At 44.2% G+C, this 19600-nt stretch overlaps 1 protein-coding gene across 4 annotated transcripts in view; it reads left to right on the plus strand.

The window, feature by feature from the left end:
- LOC139373701 (collagen alpha-1(XVI) chain-like) overlaps positions 1–19600 on the plus strand; it is a 121114-nt gene that overhangs the window by 612 nt on the left and 100902 nt on the right. For all 4 annotated transcript variants that reach the window (XM_071114578.1, XM_071114580.1, XM_071114577.1 and 1 more), the window contains exon 2: positions 10457–10574. In XM_071114578.1, coding sequence (XP_070970679.1) covers positions 10496–10574 — 79 coding nt within the window. In that variant the 5' untranslated portion in view covers positions 10457–10495. The remainder of the gene's footprint in view (positions 1–10456; positions 10575–19600) is intronic.

Genomic DNA, 19600 nt, shown 5'->3' on the forward strand with positions numbered 1-19600 from the left:
GCCGATTAAACTCAACTCCACAATTTATCATGGAGTTGAGCGTCGACTAGTGTGGGCGAACTGAAGCTTTTTATTAACATCTATTGATTTCAGCACTCAAAGAATATTCTTTAAAAAACATAATTTTATGTGACATCGGGTGCTCCAGTCCGCCCACACTAGTCGCCCCTCAACTCCGTCATAAATCGTGGAGTTGAGTTTAGTCGGCTACCAAGTGGGACTGTTGGCGCACGCAATATTCAATACACAGTAGCCTTACAATATGAGGGGAAAGCAAAACGGAATGTAGCTAGTTGTGTAGTGGCAGCTTAATCCACGTATAGATTTGGTTGAAAAGTGAACGTGTGTAACTGCGCATAGGTCACAGCTGGCTTTCTCGTTAAGTCTAGTTTCACATGGTGGCTGCCCATGCTTTATGCCCAAGGGATAATAAATATCTCTGCATTCAGAGACGTGTGGTTTTGGCACGTGGATTTAAGGGACAATCACGTCTGAAATGTCAAAGTGGAAAGTTCTCATGCAACAGGTTGATCAAATTAAGATCTTACATTATTATGTTCACGAATCGCATATGGATAACCAATTCTATGCAGCTCAACCAAAACGCGGAGCAAATCTTTACAGGGATGGAATGGATTTGTATAATGTCCACTATGCTTTTTCTACTGCCTTGAGGCACCTGATTATCTGTTGCTTCTAGAATTAACTCACATTGGAAACTTGCCTGATGTCAACATAAGAGACTATATATTTCTCTCGTGACCCCATATTCCAACGTGGTCTCATAGCATTTCGTATTATACTAACCTTATTATTCTGTACATAAATTATATGTTACATTTTGTATGATATGTGTTAATTTGTGGATGTCCATCATGCATTTCGTATGATATGCTATGAATGCAATTTGTACAATATGTTACGAATTGCAATTCATACAATATGTTATGAATTTGCAAAAATGTATGACATGTTACGTATTCCAATTTGTCGTGGCTAACATTAGCTAGGTGGCTAATGCTAACATTAGCTAGCTGGCTAACTTTAGCCCTAGGGTTAGTTCTTCAGGTCATGTTTAAGGTTAGGAGTTAGGTTAAAGGGTTAGGGGAAGGGTTACCTAAAATGGTTTAGGTTAGGGGAAAGGTTGGCTAAAAGGGTTAAGTTTAGGGGAAGGGTTAGCTAACATGCTAAATAGTTGCAAAGTAGCTCAAAAGTAGTAAGTAGTTGCAAAGTTGCTAATTAGCTAAACTTATAAAGTTGTCCATGATGTGATTCGAACACACAACTTTTGGGTTGCTAGATGTTTGGGTTATATCCTTTAGTAACTTATCTTAAGTAACCTATCTTATGTAACCATACCAAACGTAACATGTCATACTAATTTGAGTGGCCCTGATTTATGTTTACTATTTTAAGTATAGTCTATGAGACCCGTGTGTATTATTCCCCTCCTGCATCGGTTGGCTGTAGTGCTTTGGCCTTTTCAAATAGCAACGGTTTAGTCAAGCCTCAAACCCTTCCCTTGAGGTTGAACAACGCAATGGAAAACATGTGTGAATGTGATGTCAGCCAACCTAAAAGGGTACTTTTTACACATGAGTTGAAAATTAGAGACAGAGTTCTAGCAAAAATCTAGTTTATTCTGCAGGCCTAGAAGTGGAGCGATGGTAGGCCCATGCGGTAGACTTCAGTTACAGCAACCATTTTTACACGCACACACACATTGTCTACTTTTATTCAATTTTTTTGTAGCTTTACCCCTTTTTCTCACCAATTGGTTGTTACAATCTTGTCCCATCGCTGCAACTCCCGAACAGACTCGGGAGAGGCGGAGGTTGAGAACCATGCGTCCTCTGAAACACGACCCTGCCAAACCGCACTACGTCTTGACACACTGCTTGCTTATCCTGAAAGCCAGTCGCACCAATGTGTCAGAGGAAACACCATACAACTGGCGACCGTGTTAGCGTGCAAACCCTCCCCTAACCCAGATAACGCTGGGGCAATTGTGTGCCAACACATGGGTCTCCCTGTTGCGGCTGGCTGTGACACGGCCCGGGATCAAACCCAGATTTGTAGTGACGGATCAAGCACTGAAATGCAGTGCCTTAGACCGCTGCGCCTCTCGGGGGCCTAGAAATATGTTAAATGACCAGAAAATATCACGTGGCCCATTATATTAGGCTATGTGTATTACTGGGCTGTAGTTTGAAGAGAGCACAGTTCGAGAGACTTGCACTTTGAGTTACTTTATATTTATTCAGACGGAGACAAATATGAGTGATCAATATTTATTTATTGGCAGTGATGTAAACTATAACCTAATCTTATTTAGGAAGCACATTTTCTTGGAAAGATAACTGCCCAGTGCCCATGCATAGGCTATAACCTACTCTATTTAACTGATACCACACACGCCTGATCTCGCTGGTGAACTTGAAGCAGCAAGAATGATGAGATCAATACTTGCACTCGCTACGTTTTGCGTATAGTATACAGCCTACCTTTTAGGAGGATGATTAGCATATAGGATATAGCCTACCTTTTAGGAGGATGATTAGCATATAGGATATAGCCTACCTTTTAGGAGGATGATTAGCATATAGGATATAGCCTACCTTTTAGGAGGATGATTAGCATATATGATATAGCCTACCTTTTAGGAGGATGATTAGCATATATGATATAGCCTACCTTTTAGGAGGATGATTAGCATATAGGATATAGCCTACCTTTTTGGAGGACAATTAGCAGGCAGAGACAAATAAATGGGTCATGAAAATGTATTGAAAATGAAAACATGTTGGTCCCGCGCTACAGACGGCTATATCGGTCCGCTAATACAGGACTAGTAAAGGCCCAGTGCACTGCTTTTGTGAAGAAATGTGTTTTATGTACTATAATTTTTTATTCATATTTTTCAGGGGGGGGGGGGGTTCCAGGACACTCAGCACCCCTACTTCCCATGGCCTCCACTTCTTTCCATGATCAATATTTATTTACAGACACTGTAGCAAACTAATGTCTAATCACATTTTATTTCATTGCCTTACAAAGATCACTGCCACGTGATTCTCAGCCAGTGCATAGGCAGCCTACTCTATTTCATTAAGACCACATATATAGGTACTAGGTGCACTTGATCTCACACACCTAACTAGTCGAGAAAAGGTAGGCTACTTAACTTGAAGCAGCGAATGCTGAGAGTGTGTGAATAATGCAACAAAGATGTCCCTTTAATGCAATAGGATAAAGCATACAGAAAAAAAAAATCCAAATTATTTGCTGGACTTCAAAAATGTTTTTTATCCCAAAGTTGACTGTCTGAACAACAATCCAACCGCAGTATGAAAAATGCCAACTGTGCTGCAATGATCTCTGGTGGGACCCGCAGACATGTCTATGTTTGTTAGACTATGCAAAATTGCAAAATTCTCAAAACAATTGTTCCCAGTATCCTTGCATTTCAAAGTGCAATTTAAGACAGAATGTGATATTTACAGAGCATTTCCCTGACTCAATAGCTACTTGATAGAACTACTAAAGATGCACTGTCGAACGTTTGTATAATTTCAGCCAGTCGAAAGTATCGCTTGAGAGGCGAAAGTGGTCCCCGGAAATTGTGCACTATGTCACATATGTGCAGAAATGTGCATCAAGTCATAACTCTATCTCTCTCTCTCTCTGCTGTGCCCATTGAGCTGTTGGGCCCGTCCTGCACCTTATTGGATAAAGGTGGGCAGGCTTTTGCCAGCAGTCACTCTAATGACGAGGGCTGAAGCTCATTGGCTTAATCTCAAATTACTAGGGCTGGCGCATGTGGGGGAAAATGTAGCGAAAATGGCGCTGCACAGTAATTCTGCTCATAGATTATGCATGTATGAACTGCACATTGACACATCCAGCCCAAAGCGGGAGGTTTAAAAAATACTTACGAGTCAAAGTACCGTTCAATCTCTTTAAACGGGAACTGTAACTGTAAGGCAATGTTTCTTCTGCTTTGGCTTCTCATTATGAACACTCATGATAACTTCACTTTTTGAACGCAGCCCAGAGGAGATATAGTAACGACTTGTCACGGTTTATTAAATGAGTCGTCCTTTGAATACTGTCTCCCTTTTAATTTGCTCCAATCTTGGCTTAACCTGGGTCAGTGAATATTTGGAGGGACTACTGTAGCCTAAGGACATATATTATATTTAGTTACTCTGTCTGCCTTCATTCCATGTCTCACGTTGCAACAGGTCTGAAACACATGAATGCTTAGCCTGTTAATCACAGACTGGGTTGAATGAGGTCCTAGTGTGTGTTTGTGTGTGTGTGTGTGTGTGTGTGTGTGTGTGTGTGTGTGTGTGTGTGTGTGTGTGTGTGTGTGTGTGTGTGTGTGTGTGTGTGTGTGTGTGTGTGGTATGGATTTGAGGTTGTTTTCATAGCACAGCACCAAGTCCACTCCTCAGTGTCTGAGAGGGATACGTCCTGTGATTGGGCTGTCACTCAGTGAGGTGGGCATGTGACCGAAGACCTTCCAAGAGGAGCTGCAGTTTACACACAGCAGCACACAGCACACTAATGCACTTTGTCACACACATCCTATACAAACAGTACAACATCATTATACCACATCTGTATTGATGTTATTACACACAAATGATATATTGTAATATTATATCAAATGTTACTCAATGGTTAAGTTGACACTCACCGGTCATGTGTGTGTGTGGTGTGTCTGTCCGACAGTCTGTCTAAGTGTGTCTTAGGTGACTTTCAGAGCTGTCTTTTTCCCCTCCTGTTGTCCTGTGTTTCTTCCACAGACAGAGAGCCAGTCCCTCCTGAACAGCGAACACAGCCTTTATCTGTTATGGCCAGCTGTTAGAACATACTCTGAGAGAAGAAAGAAAGAGATCTGTGGATCTGTTGGGGCGGTAAACGAATTGGAGTGGGTCCAAGGTGTCTGGGAGGAAGGTGTTGATGTGAGCTAACTTGGGATGTGTTCATTCTTTTTCATTTTTATGAGTAGATCTATCCTGAATAGGCTAACCCGTTGACATCAATGCTTTATGTCTGACAAAAGTTATGCAGGCGGTTGGACGGGTCTCAAGTTGGCCCTAAATGATCAGGAATAGACATATATTATGTTCTTTCATCGCCTTGCAGCTAGTTAGTTCTTCTCTGGAGGACTCAGACTCTTCTCCTAAATGACCCATCCTAGGGTTCTGGTCAAGATTAGTGCCCTGTATGGGGAACACTAGAGTGTCTTTTGAGATGTAGGTAGTCTAAATCGAGACAGATTGGAATTCAAAACAGGGTCATACTATGACCCAGGGGTTTGTGGGTAATTGCTTGTCCTGGATAGGTGGGTAAAGACTCCCAGTCTGTGTTTTTGTCTGTCTTCAGGGGTTTGCTGTACCTGGAAACATAGGAGTGGTATGTGTGTGTATGTGTGTGTAAGTAATCGTTACTGAGGCTGCCTGTGTCTGTGTCAGGGGACAAGCTACACTTTCACAATCATTATAACTGATCTTCTCCAGCTGAGCCTAAAGGGCAATGTAGTTGACGTGTTAGAAAAGTCACAAGTGTGTGTGTGTGCGTTTGTGTGTGTGTGCTGTTGTCAGGCCACATGTGACCATCTGGCGCTGGTGGTTGGCTATAACGCTGTCGTGGCTCCAGTGAAATACTCCCCAGATGTACACTAAGTTGTTTGTGTGTTTTTGTCTTTGTGCATTTCTTCTGGGTCTGTTCTTTGTACTTTCATGCATGCGCGTATAGTGTTTGTTTATGCAAGTTTATTTTTATGAGTTTGTGCCTTTTGTGTGTGTGTGTGTGTGTGTGTGTGTGTGTGTGTGTGTGTGTGTGTGTGTCAGTATCCAGTCACAGCTGGTCAGGTCCAGATGGACACTATAATGAGGATCATCAGACTACATTGAGTGACATTTCTCCCATATGAATACTGGCCGTCAGTTAGCTAATTAATATACACATCCTGTACCTAATCACCTTTTCAACCTCATCTTCAACACATCAGATCTTAGCTATTATGATAATCAGGACAGTTTTTTTCATATACAGTATGTTTTTAGTTGTTCTGTTTTACCCACTTTTTCTCCACAATTTTTTGTGATATCCAATTGCGATCCAATTTCAATCTTGTCTCATCGCTGCGACTCCCCAACGGGCTCGGGAGGCGAAGGTCGTGTTATGCGTCCTCTGAAACATAACCCACCAAACCACGCTCAAGCGACGCCTGTAGTGACGCCTCAAGCACCGTGATGCAGTGCCTTAGACCGCTGCGCCACTCGGGAGGCCCCCCAGGACAGTTTTCTATGAATATTTTGGCTCGATGTGGGATTCAAACCGGCAACACTGTTGGTTCAACGCCAATACAACTAGTTCCTGTGTGGCCGATGTGAAATGGCAAGCCCAGGCTGGGGCGAGGAGAGGGACATAAGCTATACTGTTACACCTGGAACACTGTTGGTTCTACACCAATACAACTAGGTCCTGGACTACTGTTGGTTAAACGCCAATACAACTAGTTCCTGGAACACTGTTGGTTCTACACCAATACAACTAGGTCTTGGACCACTGTTGGTTCTACACCAATACAACTAGGTCCTGGAACACTGTTGGTTCTACACCAATACAACTAGTTCCTGGAACACTGTTGGTTCAATGCCAATACAACTAGTTCCTGGAACACTGTTGGTTCTACACCAATACAACTAGTTCCTGGAACACTGTTGGTTCTACACCAATACAACTAGTTCTTGGAACACTGTTGATTTTACACCAATACAACTAGTTCCTGGAACACTGTTGGTTCAACGCCAATACAACTAGTTCCTGGAACACTGTTGGTTCTACAACTACTGGAACAATACAACTAGTTCCTGGAACACTGGAACACTAGTTTGGAACACTGTTCGTTCTACACCAATACAACTAGTTCCTGGAACACTGTTGGTTCTACACCAATACAACTAGTTCCTGGAACACTGTTGGTTCAACGCCAATACAACTAGTTCCTGGAACACTGTTGGTTCTACACCAATACAACTAGTTCCTGGAACACTGTTGGTTCTACACCAATACAACTAGTTCCTGGAACACTGTTGGTTATACACCAATACAACTAGTTCCTGGAACACTGTTGGTTCAACGCCAATACAACTAGTTCCTGGAACACTGTTGGTTCTACACCAATACAACTAGTTCCTGGAACACTGTTGGTTCTACACCAATACAACTAGTTCCTGGAACACTGTTGTTATACACCAATACAACTAGTTCTACACTAATACAACTAGTTCCTGGAACACTGTTGGTTCAACGCCAATACAACTAGGTCCTGGACCACTGTTGGTTCTACACCAATACAACTAGTTCCTGGAACACTGTTGGTTCAACGCCAATACAACTAGTTCCTGGAACACTGTTGGTTCTACATCAATACAACTAGTTCCTGGAACACTGTTGGTTCAACGCCAATACAACTAGTTCCTGGAACACTGTTGGTTCTACACCAATACAACTAGGTCCTGAACACTGTTGGTTCTACACCAATACAACCAGTTCCTGGAACACTGTTGGTTCAACGCCAATACAACTAGTTCCTGGAACACTGTTGGTTCTACACCAATACAACTAGTTCCTGGAACACTGTTGGTTCTACATCAATACAACTAGTTCCTGGAACACTGTTGGTTCTACACCAATACAACTAGTTCCTGGAACACTGTTGGTTCTACACCAATACAACCAGTTCCTGGAACACTGTTGGTTCAACACTGTTAGGTTCTAATTTTTAGAGTACAAACTCAACAGACACTATGAAAGCTTAACCAAGTTTATTCTCCCAGAGGGTCAATACAGCTGCATTAGACAAAGACATTGTTCACACAAGCACTGATATTTAACTATTTCTCCTAGGCTGAGTCTCCTCCTACACATCTGAACAAACCTTTGTATCTGTATTGCTAGGCAGGAAACTAAGTGATACTGGCCATAAACTTTTCTTTCTCCCTTAACGTGACCTGACCTAACCTCGACCCCTTCATCACTAATCAATGACTCTCTCCCCTTATCAATGCCTGCCACGTGATCACTTTCCCTACACTCAATACATTCCAAGCCTAATTGCACCCACTATATACTTTCCTCCTACAGCTCACCATTAACCTCTGGTGTAGCCCCTCGGCTATGGCACCCCTCGTTTCTCTATTACAACTAATGATTCATAACATTTAAAGTTCAGAAATCCAAACCTATCAACACCAATACAACTAGTTCCTTGCAACACTGATGGTTCAACACCAATACAACCAGCTGACTCAGTATTAGTTGAGTTGTAAATGGTTGTGTAGTCTCTCAAATCAAATCAAATTTTATTTGTCACATACACATGGTTAGCAGATGTTAATGCGAGTGTAGCGAAATGCTTGTGCTTCTAGTTCCGACAATGCAGTAATAACCAACAAGTAATCTAGCTAACAATTCCAAAACTACTACCTTATAGACACAAGTGTAAGGGGATAAAGAATATGTACATAAAGATATATGAATGAGTGATTGTACAGAGCGGCATAGGCAAGATACAGTAGATGGTATTGAGTACAGTATATACATATGAGATGAGTATGTAAACAAAGTGGCATAGTTAAAGTGGCTAGTGATACATGTATTACATAAAGATGCAGTAGATGATATAGAGTACAGTATATACGTATACATTTGAGATTAATAATGTAGGGTATGTAAACATTATATTAGGTAGCATTGTTTAAAGTGGCTAGTGATATATTTTACATCATTTCCCATCAATTCACATTATTAAAGTGGCTGGAGTTGAGTCAGTGTGTTGGCAGCAGCCACTCAATGTTAGTGGTGGCTGTTTAACAGTCTGATGGCCTTGAGATAGAAGCTGTTTTTCAGTCTATCGGTCCCAGCTTTGATGCACCTGTACTGACCTCGCCTTCTGGATGATAGCGGGGTGAACAGGCAGTGGCTCGGGTGGTTGTTGTCCTTGATGATCTTTATGGCCTTCCTGTGTCATCGGGTGGTGTAGGTGTCCTGGAGGGCAGGTAGTTTGCCCCCGGTGATGCGTTGTGCAGACCTCACTACCCTCTGGAGAGCCTTACGGTTGTGGGCGGAGCAGTTGCCATACCAGGCGGTGATACAGCCCGACAGAATGCTCTCGATTGTGCATCTGTAGAAGTTTGTGAGTGCTTTTGGTGACAAGCCAAATTTCTTCAGCCTCCTGAGGTTCAAGAGGCGCTGCTGCGCCTTCTTCACGATGCTGTCTGTGTGGGTGGACCAATTCAGTTTGTCTGTGATGTGTACGCCGAGGAACTTAAAACTTACTACCCTCTCCACTGCTGTTCCATCGATGTGGATAGGGGGGTGTTCCCTCTGCTGTTTCCTGAAGTCCACAATCATCTCCTTAGTTTTGTTGACGTTGAGTGTGAGGTTATTTTCCTGACACCACACTCCGAGGGCCCTCACCTCCTCCCTGTAGGCTGTCTCGTCGTTGTTGGTAATCAAGCCTACCACTGTTGTGTCGTCCGCAAACTTGATGATTGAGTTGGAGGCGTGCGTGGCCACGCAGTCGTGGGTGAACAGGGAGTACAGGAGAGGGCTCAGAACGCACCCTTGTGGGGCCCCAGTGTTGAGGATCAGCGGGGTGGAGGGTCTCGAGCTTGATGATGAGCTTGGAGGGCACTATGGTGTTAAATGCCGAGCTGTAGTCGATGAACAGCATTCTCACATAGGTATTCCTCTTGTCCAGATGGGTTAGGGCAGTGTGCAGTGTGGTTGAGATTGCATCGTCTGTGGACCTATTTGGGCGGTAAGCAAATTGGAGTGGGTCTAGGGTGTCAGGTAGGGTGGAGGTGATATGGTCCTTGACTAGTCTCTCAAAGCACTTCATGATGACGGAAGTGAGTGCTACGGGGCGGTAGTCGTTTAGCTCAGTTACCTTAGCTTTCTTGGGAACAGGAACAATGGTGGCCCTCTTGAAGCATGTGGGAACAACAGACTGGGATAGGGATTGATTGAATTTGCCGTAAACACACCAGCCAGCTGGTCTGCGCATGCTCTGAGGGCGCGGCTGGGGATTTCTTCTGGGCCTGCAGCCTTGCGAGGGTTGACACGTTTAAATATTTTTCTCACGTCGGCTGCAGTGAAGGAGAGTCCGCAGGTTTTGGTTGCGGGCCGTGTCAGTGGCACTGTATTGTCCTCAAAGCGGGCAAAAAAGTTATTTAGTCTGCCTGGGAGCAAGACTGTGTGTAGTACCTGTTTCTTACAATGTGCTCTCATATCAAATACTGTCATTTTTTATGTTGACTCTCCCTCTCCACCTCCCTTTCCTCTGTATCTCTCTCCATCTCCTCCTTCTCTCTCCCTCTTTCCAACCCCATATCCCTTGTTTCGCTCTCTCTCCCTCTCCCTCCCTCTCTCCCAGGTAGCAGTCGAGGTGTGTGTGTATCCAGAGGAGTGCGTCATGAGGAATCTCCGCTTCCTGGTTCTGCTCACCCTCAGCCTCAGCCTCTGGTCATGTGACCTGGGAGCATCATCCAAAGGTGAGTCTATTTTTATCCACACGGTAGAATCTGGTATACGGTCAAATGCGATGTGTCCCAAGTCATTTATTTTGCCAGAAATTGAATGTATTATCTACTTCACATGTCTGCTGCCTTCACTTCAGACTTTTACTTCAAATGGGTGGGTGGGTAGATGGGTGCAAGTGTGTGCGTGACCACGCCTGAGTGTGTGTGATTGAGGTTGGTAGCTGTCTGGTCTAGCTGTGGTAGAAAGGCCATGTGTTTTCAGTATGTGGTACCCATTCATTACATGTGTGTGTGTGTGTGTGTGTGCGTGCGTGCGCGTGTGTGTATCTGTGTATCTGTATGTGTGTGTGTTTGTCTATGTCAGGAGCTGTCTTGACTCCGGTGTGGTCTTGTTGTGTTTTTATGATCTGTCAGATTCCCTCTTCAGCATCTCTTCCCTCCATAATATTCATCCTGGGGCAATACCTCCAGAACTTCTGCAGCTCAGAGGGGATAGGCTCCCGGGAGAGCCCAGCCAGAGTGCTTCATCTGGGGCTGAGCCAGTTTGCTGTTCCTCTGAGACCCTGGTGGTGGGTGGAAGGAAACACTTTGAAATAAGTGAAGTGTTTGAATAGCCAATCAGCTCCCTGCTCTCCCTCTGTCCCGTCTCAAACTCCAGAAGTGGCTAGTAATGTGCTAACATCAGCGGGAGGTTGAGACAGAATATAGAAGCAGATGTTCCAGTTTTCAACTCAGAACTTTATTGGTGGAAAATGTGTGTGTGTGTGTGGTGGTGGTGGGGGGTTCCTGTGGGAGGGGGGGGGGGGTCCTGTGTATTCGTGTGTGTGTATAGTGAGTGAGACTGAGGATGTTGAGAGTGGAAAAACAGTCTTTAAGGGAAACATTTGTGACCTCATCTTTAAGTATGGCTTAGTGTTAGTAGTGAGTTTCAGGTCTAAAGTGATACATGTTTCTACTCCTCCCCTCATTTATCTCTGGAAAAAACAACCTGGATGTTCTCTTCTTTCTTTCTTTCTTTCTTTCTTTCTTTCTTTCTTTCTTCACTTGCTTTCCCTCTCTCTTATCGCTCTTTCCTCACATTTTTCATGTTCTCTCCCTCTATATATATCAGTGTCTCTCTCCTCTTTCCTTTTCTCATATCTCTCTTCCTCTTTCTCATTCTCCCTAACCCTTGTACTACATCTAATTGTCTTTCTATCACATCATTACCTACATTACCCAGCTTGCCCTTCTCCACCTACAATGCACTCTCTTAAGTGGTTCCAGCAGTGCTACTGGCAGAACCAATCTTCTCCTTGATCCCACTGATCCCCTATCAAGAGTGTGTGTGTGTGTGTGTGTGTGTGTGTTTTTGTGTTTTTGTGTGTGTTTATGCATATACGTGTAAACACACACTGATCTACAGCCCAGACCAATTACAGTGGAATGCCACTTTATAAGACAATTCCCATAATCCTCTTCTGCTTCTTCCTCCATCTTCCCGTTGCTCCGAGCACCCTTCTGACCCTGTCCCTAATAAAACCATGCTGCCAAGCTCTAGAGAACAGTGAACATAAACAACAACAGAAAAGCCTGCAAATGGAGCACAGCCACAACAATGACTGCTGCAGTGCAGACTGTGACAGACAGACAGACAGACAGACAGACAGACAGACAGACAGACAGACAGACAGACAGACAGGGTCCATGAGGTTTGGAACGGTTGGAGGATCTTGAGTTCTATCGGTATGGGGTGTGTTACCGACCGACCGACAGACCGACCGACCGACCGACAGACAGGGTCCATGAGGTTTGGAACGGTTGGAGGATCTAGAGTTCTAACGGTATGGGGTGTGTTACCGACCGACCGACCGACAGACCGACCAACCGACAGACAGGGTCCATGAGGTTTGGAACGGTTGGAGGATCTAGAGTTCTAACGGTATGGGGTGTGTTACCGACCGACCGACAGACCGACCGACCGACAGGGTCCATGAGGTTTGGAACGGTTGGAGGATCTAGAGTTCTAACGGTATGGGGTGTGTTACCGACCGACCGACCGACAGGGTCCATGAGGTTTGGAACGGTTGGATGATCTAGAGTTCTAACGGTACGGGGTGTGTTACCGAACGACCGACCGACAGGGTCCATGAGGTTTGGAACGATTGGAGGATCTAGAGTTCTAACGGTATGGGGGGTGTTACATAGTCCTTTCGTTGCCTGCAACATTCTGGGAACTTTTCCAAAAATGCCCAGGCTTTCCAGAAACCCTGGTTGGAGGATTCTGGATTTCTTGCTTATTCTCTCCTATCATCCTCCCTTCTCCTCCTCTCTTTCCCTCCCTCTCTTACTCCCTCTCTTCTTCCTCTCTCTCCTATCATCCTCCATTCTCCTCCTCGCTCTCCCTCCCTCTCTTCCTCCTCCCTCTCTTCCTCATCCCTCTCTTCTTCCTCTCTCTCCTATCATCGTCCCTTCCTCTTCACCTCCCCTCTCTTACCATTCATCATCTCCCTAGCCTTCCTCCATCTTCCCCTTCTCCCTTTCGCTCCCTCCCTCTTTTCCTCCCCTCTCCCCCTTCTTTCTCATCACTCTGTCACTCCCTCCCTGTCCTCCTCCCGGTCTTGACATTTTTTTTACTCTGACAGGTCTTCCCCCTCAACTTCCTTTCTCCTCCTACCTTACCCTTCACTCTACTTTTTCCTGTTCCCAACTTTTGTTCTCCCTCTTCTTCCTTCCTCCTCCCTCTCTTCTTCCTCTCTCCTATCACCCTCCCTTCTCCTCCTCTCTCTCCCTCATCCCTCTCTTCTTCCTCTCTCTCCTATCATCCTCCCTTCTCCTCCTCTCTCTCCCTCCCTCTCTTCCTCATCCCTCTCTTCTTCCTCTCTCTCCTATCATCCTCCCTTCTCCTCCTCTCTCTCCCTCCCTACCTTCCTCATCCCTCTCTTCTTCCTCTCTCCTATCATCCTCCCTTCTCCTCCTCTCTCCCTCCCTCTCTTCCTCATCCCTCTCTTATTTCTCTCTCTCCTATCATTCTCCCTTCTCCTCTTCTCTTTCCCTCCCTCTCTTCCTCCTCCCGCTCTTCTTCCTCTCTCTTATCCTCCCCCTTTCTTCCTCCTCCCTCCCTTCCTCCTCCCTCTGTTCCTCCTCTCTCTCCTATCATCGTCCCTTCCCTCCCTCTTCCCCTCTCTTCCCATTCATCATCCCACTATCCTTCCTCCATCTTCCGCTTCTCCATTTCTCTCCCCTCCCTCTTCCTCCCCTCTCCCCCCTTCTTTCTCATCACTCTGTCACTCCCTCCCCGCCCTCCTCCCGGTCTTGATGTTTTCTTTTTACTCTGACAGGTCTTCATCTTAATTCTGCCTCTAAGTGCCTGTATAAAAGTCATAAGGGGGTAGGAGGGGGTAGGATAGGGGTGTAGAGTGAGGGGATATGCTGAGAAGAAAGCACTTTTTAAGGAGGGAGTGAAGTGTCTCTTGACTTCAAACAGCCCATGTTGAGTGGCAATAAAAGATGAAGTCTGTGTGTTTCTGGGAACTTTTTGAAAGGCAGTTTTTGTTCTTTGTGAGAGAGCTTGCTGAGTATGCAGGGGATGTAAGGGGTTAGAGGGGGAGGTAGGGAGGAGATACTATCTCATGGGGTGTTTCTGATGTGTTGAGGAACTGATTAGAGAGCTGCTGCTATACGTTCTCCTCTACACTCCAACTTCACCTTGATACTCTCTACAGTCAGCATTGACAGTTGGAACCTGCCATTATCCTTTGTTTTGTGTAAGTTAACTATACAAATATACTATATGTACGTATTTCATCCTAATGCATCTGGATATAGGCCTGTATATGTGTATCAGGGCCATATTCATTCGGGTTAGGATCATATTAATTCAGGTTAGGATTACGTTCATATTCATTAGGGTTGGGATTAGAGTTTTTGTCATTAGGGTTATATTCATTAGGGTTAGGGTTAGGGTCATATTTATTAGGGTTAGGATTAGAGTCATATTGATTAGGGTTAGGTTTAGGGTTAGAGTCAAATGTATTAGGGTTAGGATTGGAGTCATATTCATTAGGGTTAGGTTTATGGTTAAGGTCATATTCATTAGGATTAGGTTTAGGGTTAGGGTCATATTCATTAGGGTTAGGGTCATATTCATTAGGGTTTGGGTCATATTCATTAGGGTTAGATTTAGGGTCATATTCATTATGGTTAGGGTTAGGGTCATATTCATTAGGGTTAGGGTCATATTCATTAGGTTTAGGGTTAGGCTCATATTCATTAGGGTTAGGTTAGGGTTATGGTCATATTCATTAGGGTTAGGCTAGGGTTATGGTCATATTCATTAGGGTTAGGTTAGGGTTATGGTAATATTCATTAGGGTTAGGTTAGGGTTATGGTCATATTCATTAGGGTTAGGTTAGGGTTATGGTAATATTCATTAGGGTTAGGTTAGGGTTATGGTAATATTCATTAGGGTTAGGTTAGGGTTATGGTCATATTCATTAGGGTTAGATTAGGGTTATGGTCATATTCATTAGGGTTAGGTTAGGGTTATGGTCATATTCATTAGGGTTAGGTTAGGGTTATGGTCATATTCATTAGGGTTAGGTTAGGGTTATGGTAATATTCATTAGGGTTAGGTTAGGGTTATGGTCATATTCATTAGGGTTAGGGTCATATTCATTAGGGTTAGGTTAGGGTTATGGTCATATTCATTAGGGTTAGGTTAGGGTTATGGTCATATTCATTAGGGTTATGGTAATATTTATTAGGGTTAGGTTAGGGTTATGGTCATATTCATTAGGTTTAGGGTCATATTCATTAGGGTTAGGTTAGGGTTATGGTCATATTCATTAGGGTTAGGTTAGGGTTATGGTCATATTCATTAGGGTTAGGTTAGGGTTATGGTCATATTCATTAGGGTTAGGTTAGGGTTATGGTAATATTCATTAGGGTTAGGTTAGGGTTAGGGTCATATTCATTAGGGTTAGGTTAGGGTTATGGTCATATTCATTAGGGTTAGGTTAGGGTTATGGTCATATTCATTAGGGTTAGATTAGGGTTATGGTCATATTCATTAGGGTTACAGGCTGACTACACCACTCACGTCACGTGTGAAATCTATATTATTCAATTATTGCACCCACACTGCTCGTTCACGCCAACGGAGGTCTGCGTTGCCAAGGGCTAAAATAGAAGTCAGTTCTATTTGTGATGCAGATCACACTGCAAGTCCTGCCTCTCCCGTCTCCTTATAGAAGCAGGTACCCACGTGCCATCTCGTCATTGGTTATATCCATGTGGGTGCCTGAAAGACGAACGAGGTCGTGGCGGTAGTAATGCACCTAATTTATGAAAGTTGTCAATCGCAATATGAAGGCCAGAGAAGAAAAAGCCTGGAAGGAGGAGAGATGACTAGAAACGATTCGGTTGACCGTTTTATGTGTACATTATTTGGCGGAGTAGAGGACCTTGTGCATTTTAAAAATATATTTTTTTCCTATGATGTTCCCTAATAAGAATGACCTTGATGAACCTGAATCTGATTAATCTCTAGTTTCATTCATCCCTATAGAGTACCACAGTATTGTTCACAATACTCATAACACCTAGCGGTCAAACAGGGAAATGGTTCCAATAATTTTCCCACCAGTAATTTTTCCCATAGGGGATTTTAGGAACACTGTTTTGTGTAGGCTTACGTTTCTATTACCATGTAAATATCTCTAGGACAAGGTGACTTTTATCAATATATTCACCTGTGTTAACCCCCCAAAATGAAATTATAATTAGCTGCTTATGTGGCTATCAGAAAGAACTACAAATTCCATGATTATCTGGACGAGACTTCAGAATCAAGGCAAAGGTAAGAATCTCTGGACTAACTATCTAATGTTAGCTAAATGTAGTAATGAATAAATTAGCTACATTTCTTTAATGGGCAATTCTGTGAACTGACTTGTGCAAGTTTTAAATTGACACAATACCTGTTAGCAAAGGTGTCAGCTAGAGATGGCGTGCAGGCGCTTGCAGGGATTTGTAGTCTTGCATGCTGTTTAAATTGACGCTAATTATAATTTTAGAATCTGAGAGTAAATAGAACCAAATATATTGAAGAAAAAGTCACCTTGTCTGAGAGAGACTTACATGGTTATCAAAATGTCATGCCAGGATAAGCCTACATGAAACAAACCCCTTCACTTTGGGAAAAATGGTTGGAACCATTTCATTTTTTGACCGCTAGGTTTTATGGGTATTATGACACCTCCACTATGGGGCTCTATTGGGCTGACATATTCATTCTAATAAATAGTAGGTTCATGAGTTAACTCATTTCAATTGGCCCAGCTACTGATCAATAGAGTGAACAAATAGAATGATATAAGTTAAAAAGCTCTTGATTTAGCCTCTTAGTCTGCTTCTCTTTCCTGGGTGAGAATATAACTCAGACCCTCAGGCTAGCAACTCACTCTCACTCTGTCACACACACGCACACACGCACGCACGCAAACACACACACACACACACACACACGCACGCACGCACGCACGCACGCACACACGCACACACACACACACACAACACACAGAGAGCACTCTATCTGTGTGTTACTCTTCCCAATCTAATTGGATCCAGTCACTCTGTTTTACTCCAGCACTAAATTGGTTTCAATTTAACAACCTGGCCAACAGTCTCAACCCTGAAGTGGAGCTGTGTGTGTGTGTGTTTGGTTTTATTATCCTTGTGGGGACCAGAAGACATCACAAGGATAGTAAAATGAGGACAATTCGGACAAGTGGGGACATTTTGCAAGGCCCAACAATGAAAAAGTCTATTTTAGGCTTAGGTGTTCAAATCAAATGTTATTGGTCCCATACACATGGTTAGCAGATGTTAATGCGAGTGCAGCGAAATGCTTGTGCTTCTAGTTCCGACCGTGCAGTAATATCTAACAAGTAATCTAACAATTTCACAACAACTACCTTATGCACACAAGTGTAAAGGAATGAATAAGAATATGTACATATACATTTATAGTTGAGTGATGGCCGTGCGGCATAGGCAAGATGCAGTAGATGGTATAGAGTACAGTATATACATATGAGATGAGTAATGTAGGGTATGTAAACACAGAAAGTGGCATTGTTTAAAGTGACTAGTGATACATGTATTACATCCAATTATTAATAAAGTGGCTAGAGATTTGAGTCAGTATGTTGGCAGCAGCCACTCAATGTTAGTGATGGCTGTTTAACAGTCTGATGGCCTTGAGATAGAAGCTGTTTTTCAGTTTCTCGGTCCCTGCTTTGATGCACCTGTACTGACCTCGCCTTCTGGATGATAGCGGGGTGAACAGGCAGTGGCTCGGGTGGTTATTGTCCTTGATGATCTTTTTGGACTTCCTGTGACATCAGGTGGTGTAGATGTCCTGGAGAGCAGGTAGTTTGCCCCCGGAGAGCCTTACAGTTGTGGGTGGAGCAGTTGCCGTACCAGGCGGTGATACAGCCCGAAAGGATGCTCTTGATTGTGCATCTGTAAAAGTTAGCTAGCGTTTTCGGTGACAAGACACATTTCTTCAGCCTCCTGAGGTTGTGCCTTCTTCACCACGCTGTCTGTGTGGGTGGACCATTTCAGTTTTTCCGTGATGTGTTTTCCAAGGAACTTAACATTTTCCACCTTCCCCACTACTGTCCCATCGATGTGGATAGGGGGTGCTCCCTCTGCTGTTTCCTGAAGTCCACGATCATCTCCTTTGTTGTGTTGACGTTGAGTGTGAGGTTATTTTCCTGACACCACACTCCGAGGGCCCTCACCTCCTCCCTGTAGGCCATCTCATCATTGTTGGTAATCAAGCCTTCAAGCCTACCACTGCAGTGTCATCTGCAAACTTGATTACTGAGTTGGAGGCGTGCATGGCCACGCAGTCATGGGTGAACAGGGAGTACAGGAGAGGGCTGAGAACACACCCTTGTGGGGCCCCAGTGTTGACGATCAGCGGGGTGGAGATGTTGTTATCTACCCTCACCACCTGGGGGCGGCCCGTCAAAGTCCAGGACGCAGTTGCACAGGGTGGGGTCGAGACCAAGGTTCTCGAACTTAATGACGAGTTTGGAGGGTACTATGGTGTTAAATGCTGAGCTGTAATCGATGAACAGCATTCTCACATAGGTATTCCTCTTGTCCAGATCGGTTAGGGCAGTGTGCAGTGTGATTGCGATTGCGTCGTCTGTGGACCTATTGGGGCGGTAAGCAAATTGGAGTGGGTCTATGGTGTCAGGTAGGGTGGAGGTGATATGGTCCTTGACTAGTCTCTCAAAGCACTTCATGATGACGGAAGTGAGTGCTACGGGGCGATAGTCATTTAGCTCCGTTACCTTAGCTTTCTTTCGAACAGGAACAATGGTGGCACTCTTAAAGCATGTGGGGACAGCAGACTGGGATAAGGATTGATTGAATATGTCCGTAAACACACCAGCCAGCTGGTCTGCGCATGCTCTGAGAACACGGCTAGAGACGCCATCTGGGCCAGCAGCCTTGCGAGGGTTAACACGTTTAAATGTTTTACTCACATTGGCTGTGGTGAAGGAGAGCCCGCAGGTTTTGGTAACGGGCCGTGTCAGTGGCACTGTATTGTCCTCAAAGCGAGCAAAGAAGTTGTTTAGTTTGTTTGGGAGGAAGACGTCGGTGTCTGCGACGGGGCGTTTTCTTTTTGTAATCCGTGATTGTCTGTAGACCCTGCCACATACGTCTCGTGTCTGAGCCGTTGAATTGCGACTCCACTTTGTCTCTATTACGACGCTTAGCTGTCTGTATTCGGTCATGTTTCCGGTCACCTTGCCATGATTAAAAGCAGTGGTTCGTACTTTCAATTTTGCGCTAATGCTGCCATCAATCCACGGTTTCTGGTTGGGGAAGGTTTTAATAGTCACTGTGGGTACCACATCACCGATGCACTTGCTAATAAACTCGCTCTCCAAATCAGCGTATACATCAATTAATTAAGTTTAGGGAAGGGTTTAGTGTTGGGGTTTGGGGTTAGGGTTAGGGTTAGTGTTAAGGTGTTT

This window comes from Oncorhynchus clarkii, chromosome 18 (genome assembly GCF_045791955.1).
Source record: "Oncorhynchus clarkii lewisi isolate Uvic-CL-2024 chromosome 18, UVic_Ocla_1.0, whole genome shotgun sequence".
Lineage (NCBI taxonomy): Eukaryota > Metazoa > Chordata > Actinopteri > Salmoniformes > Salmonidae > Oncorhynchus > Oncorhynchus clarkii.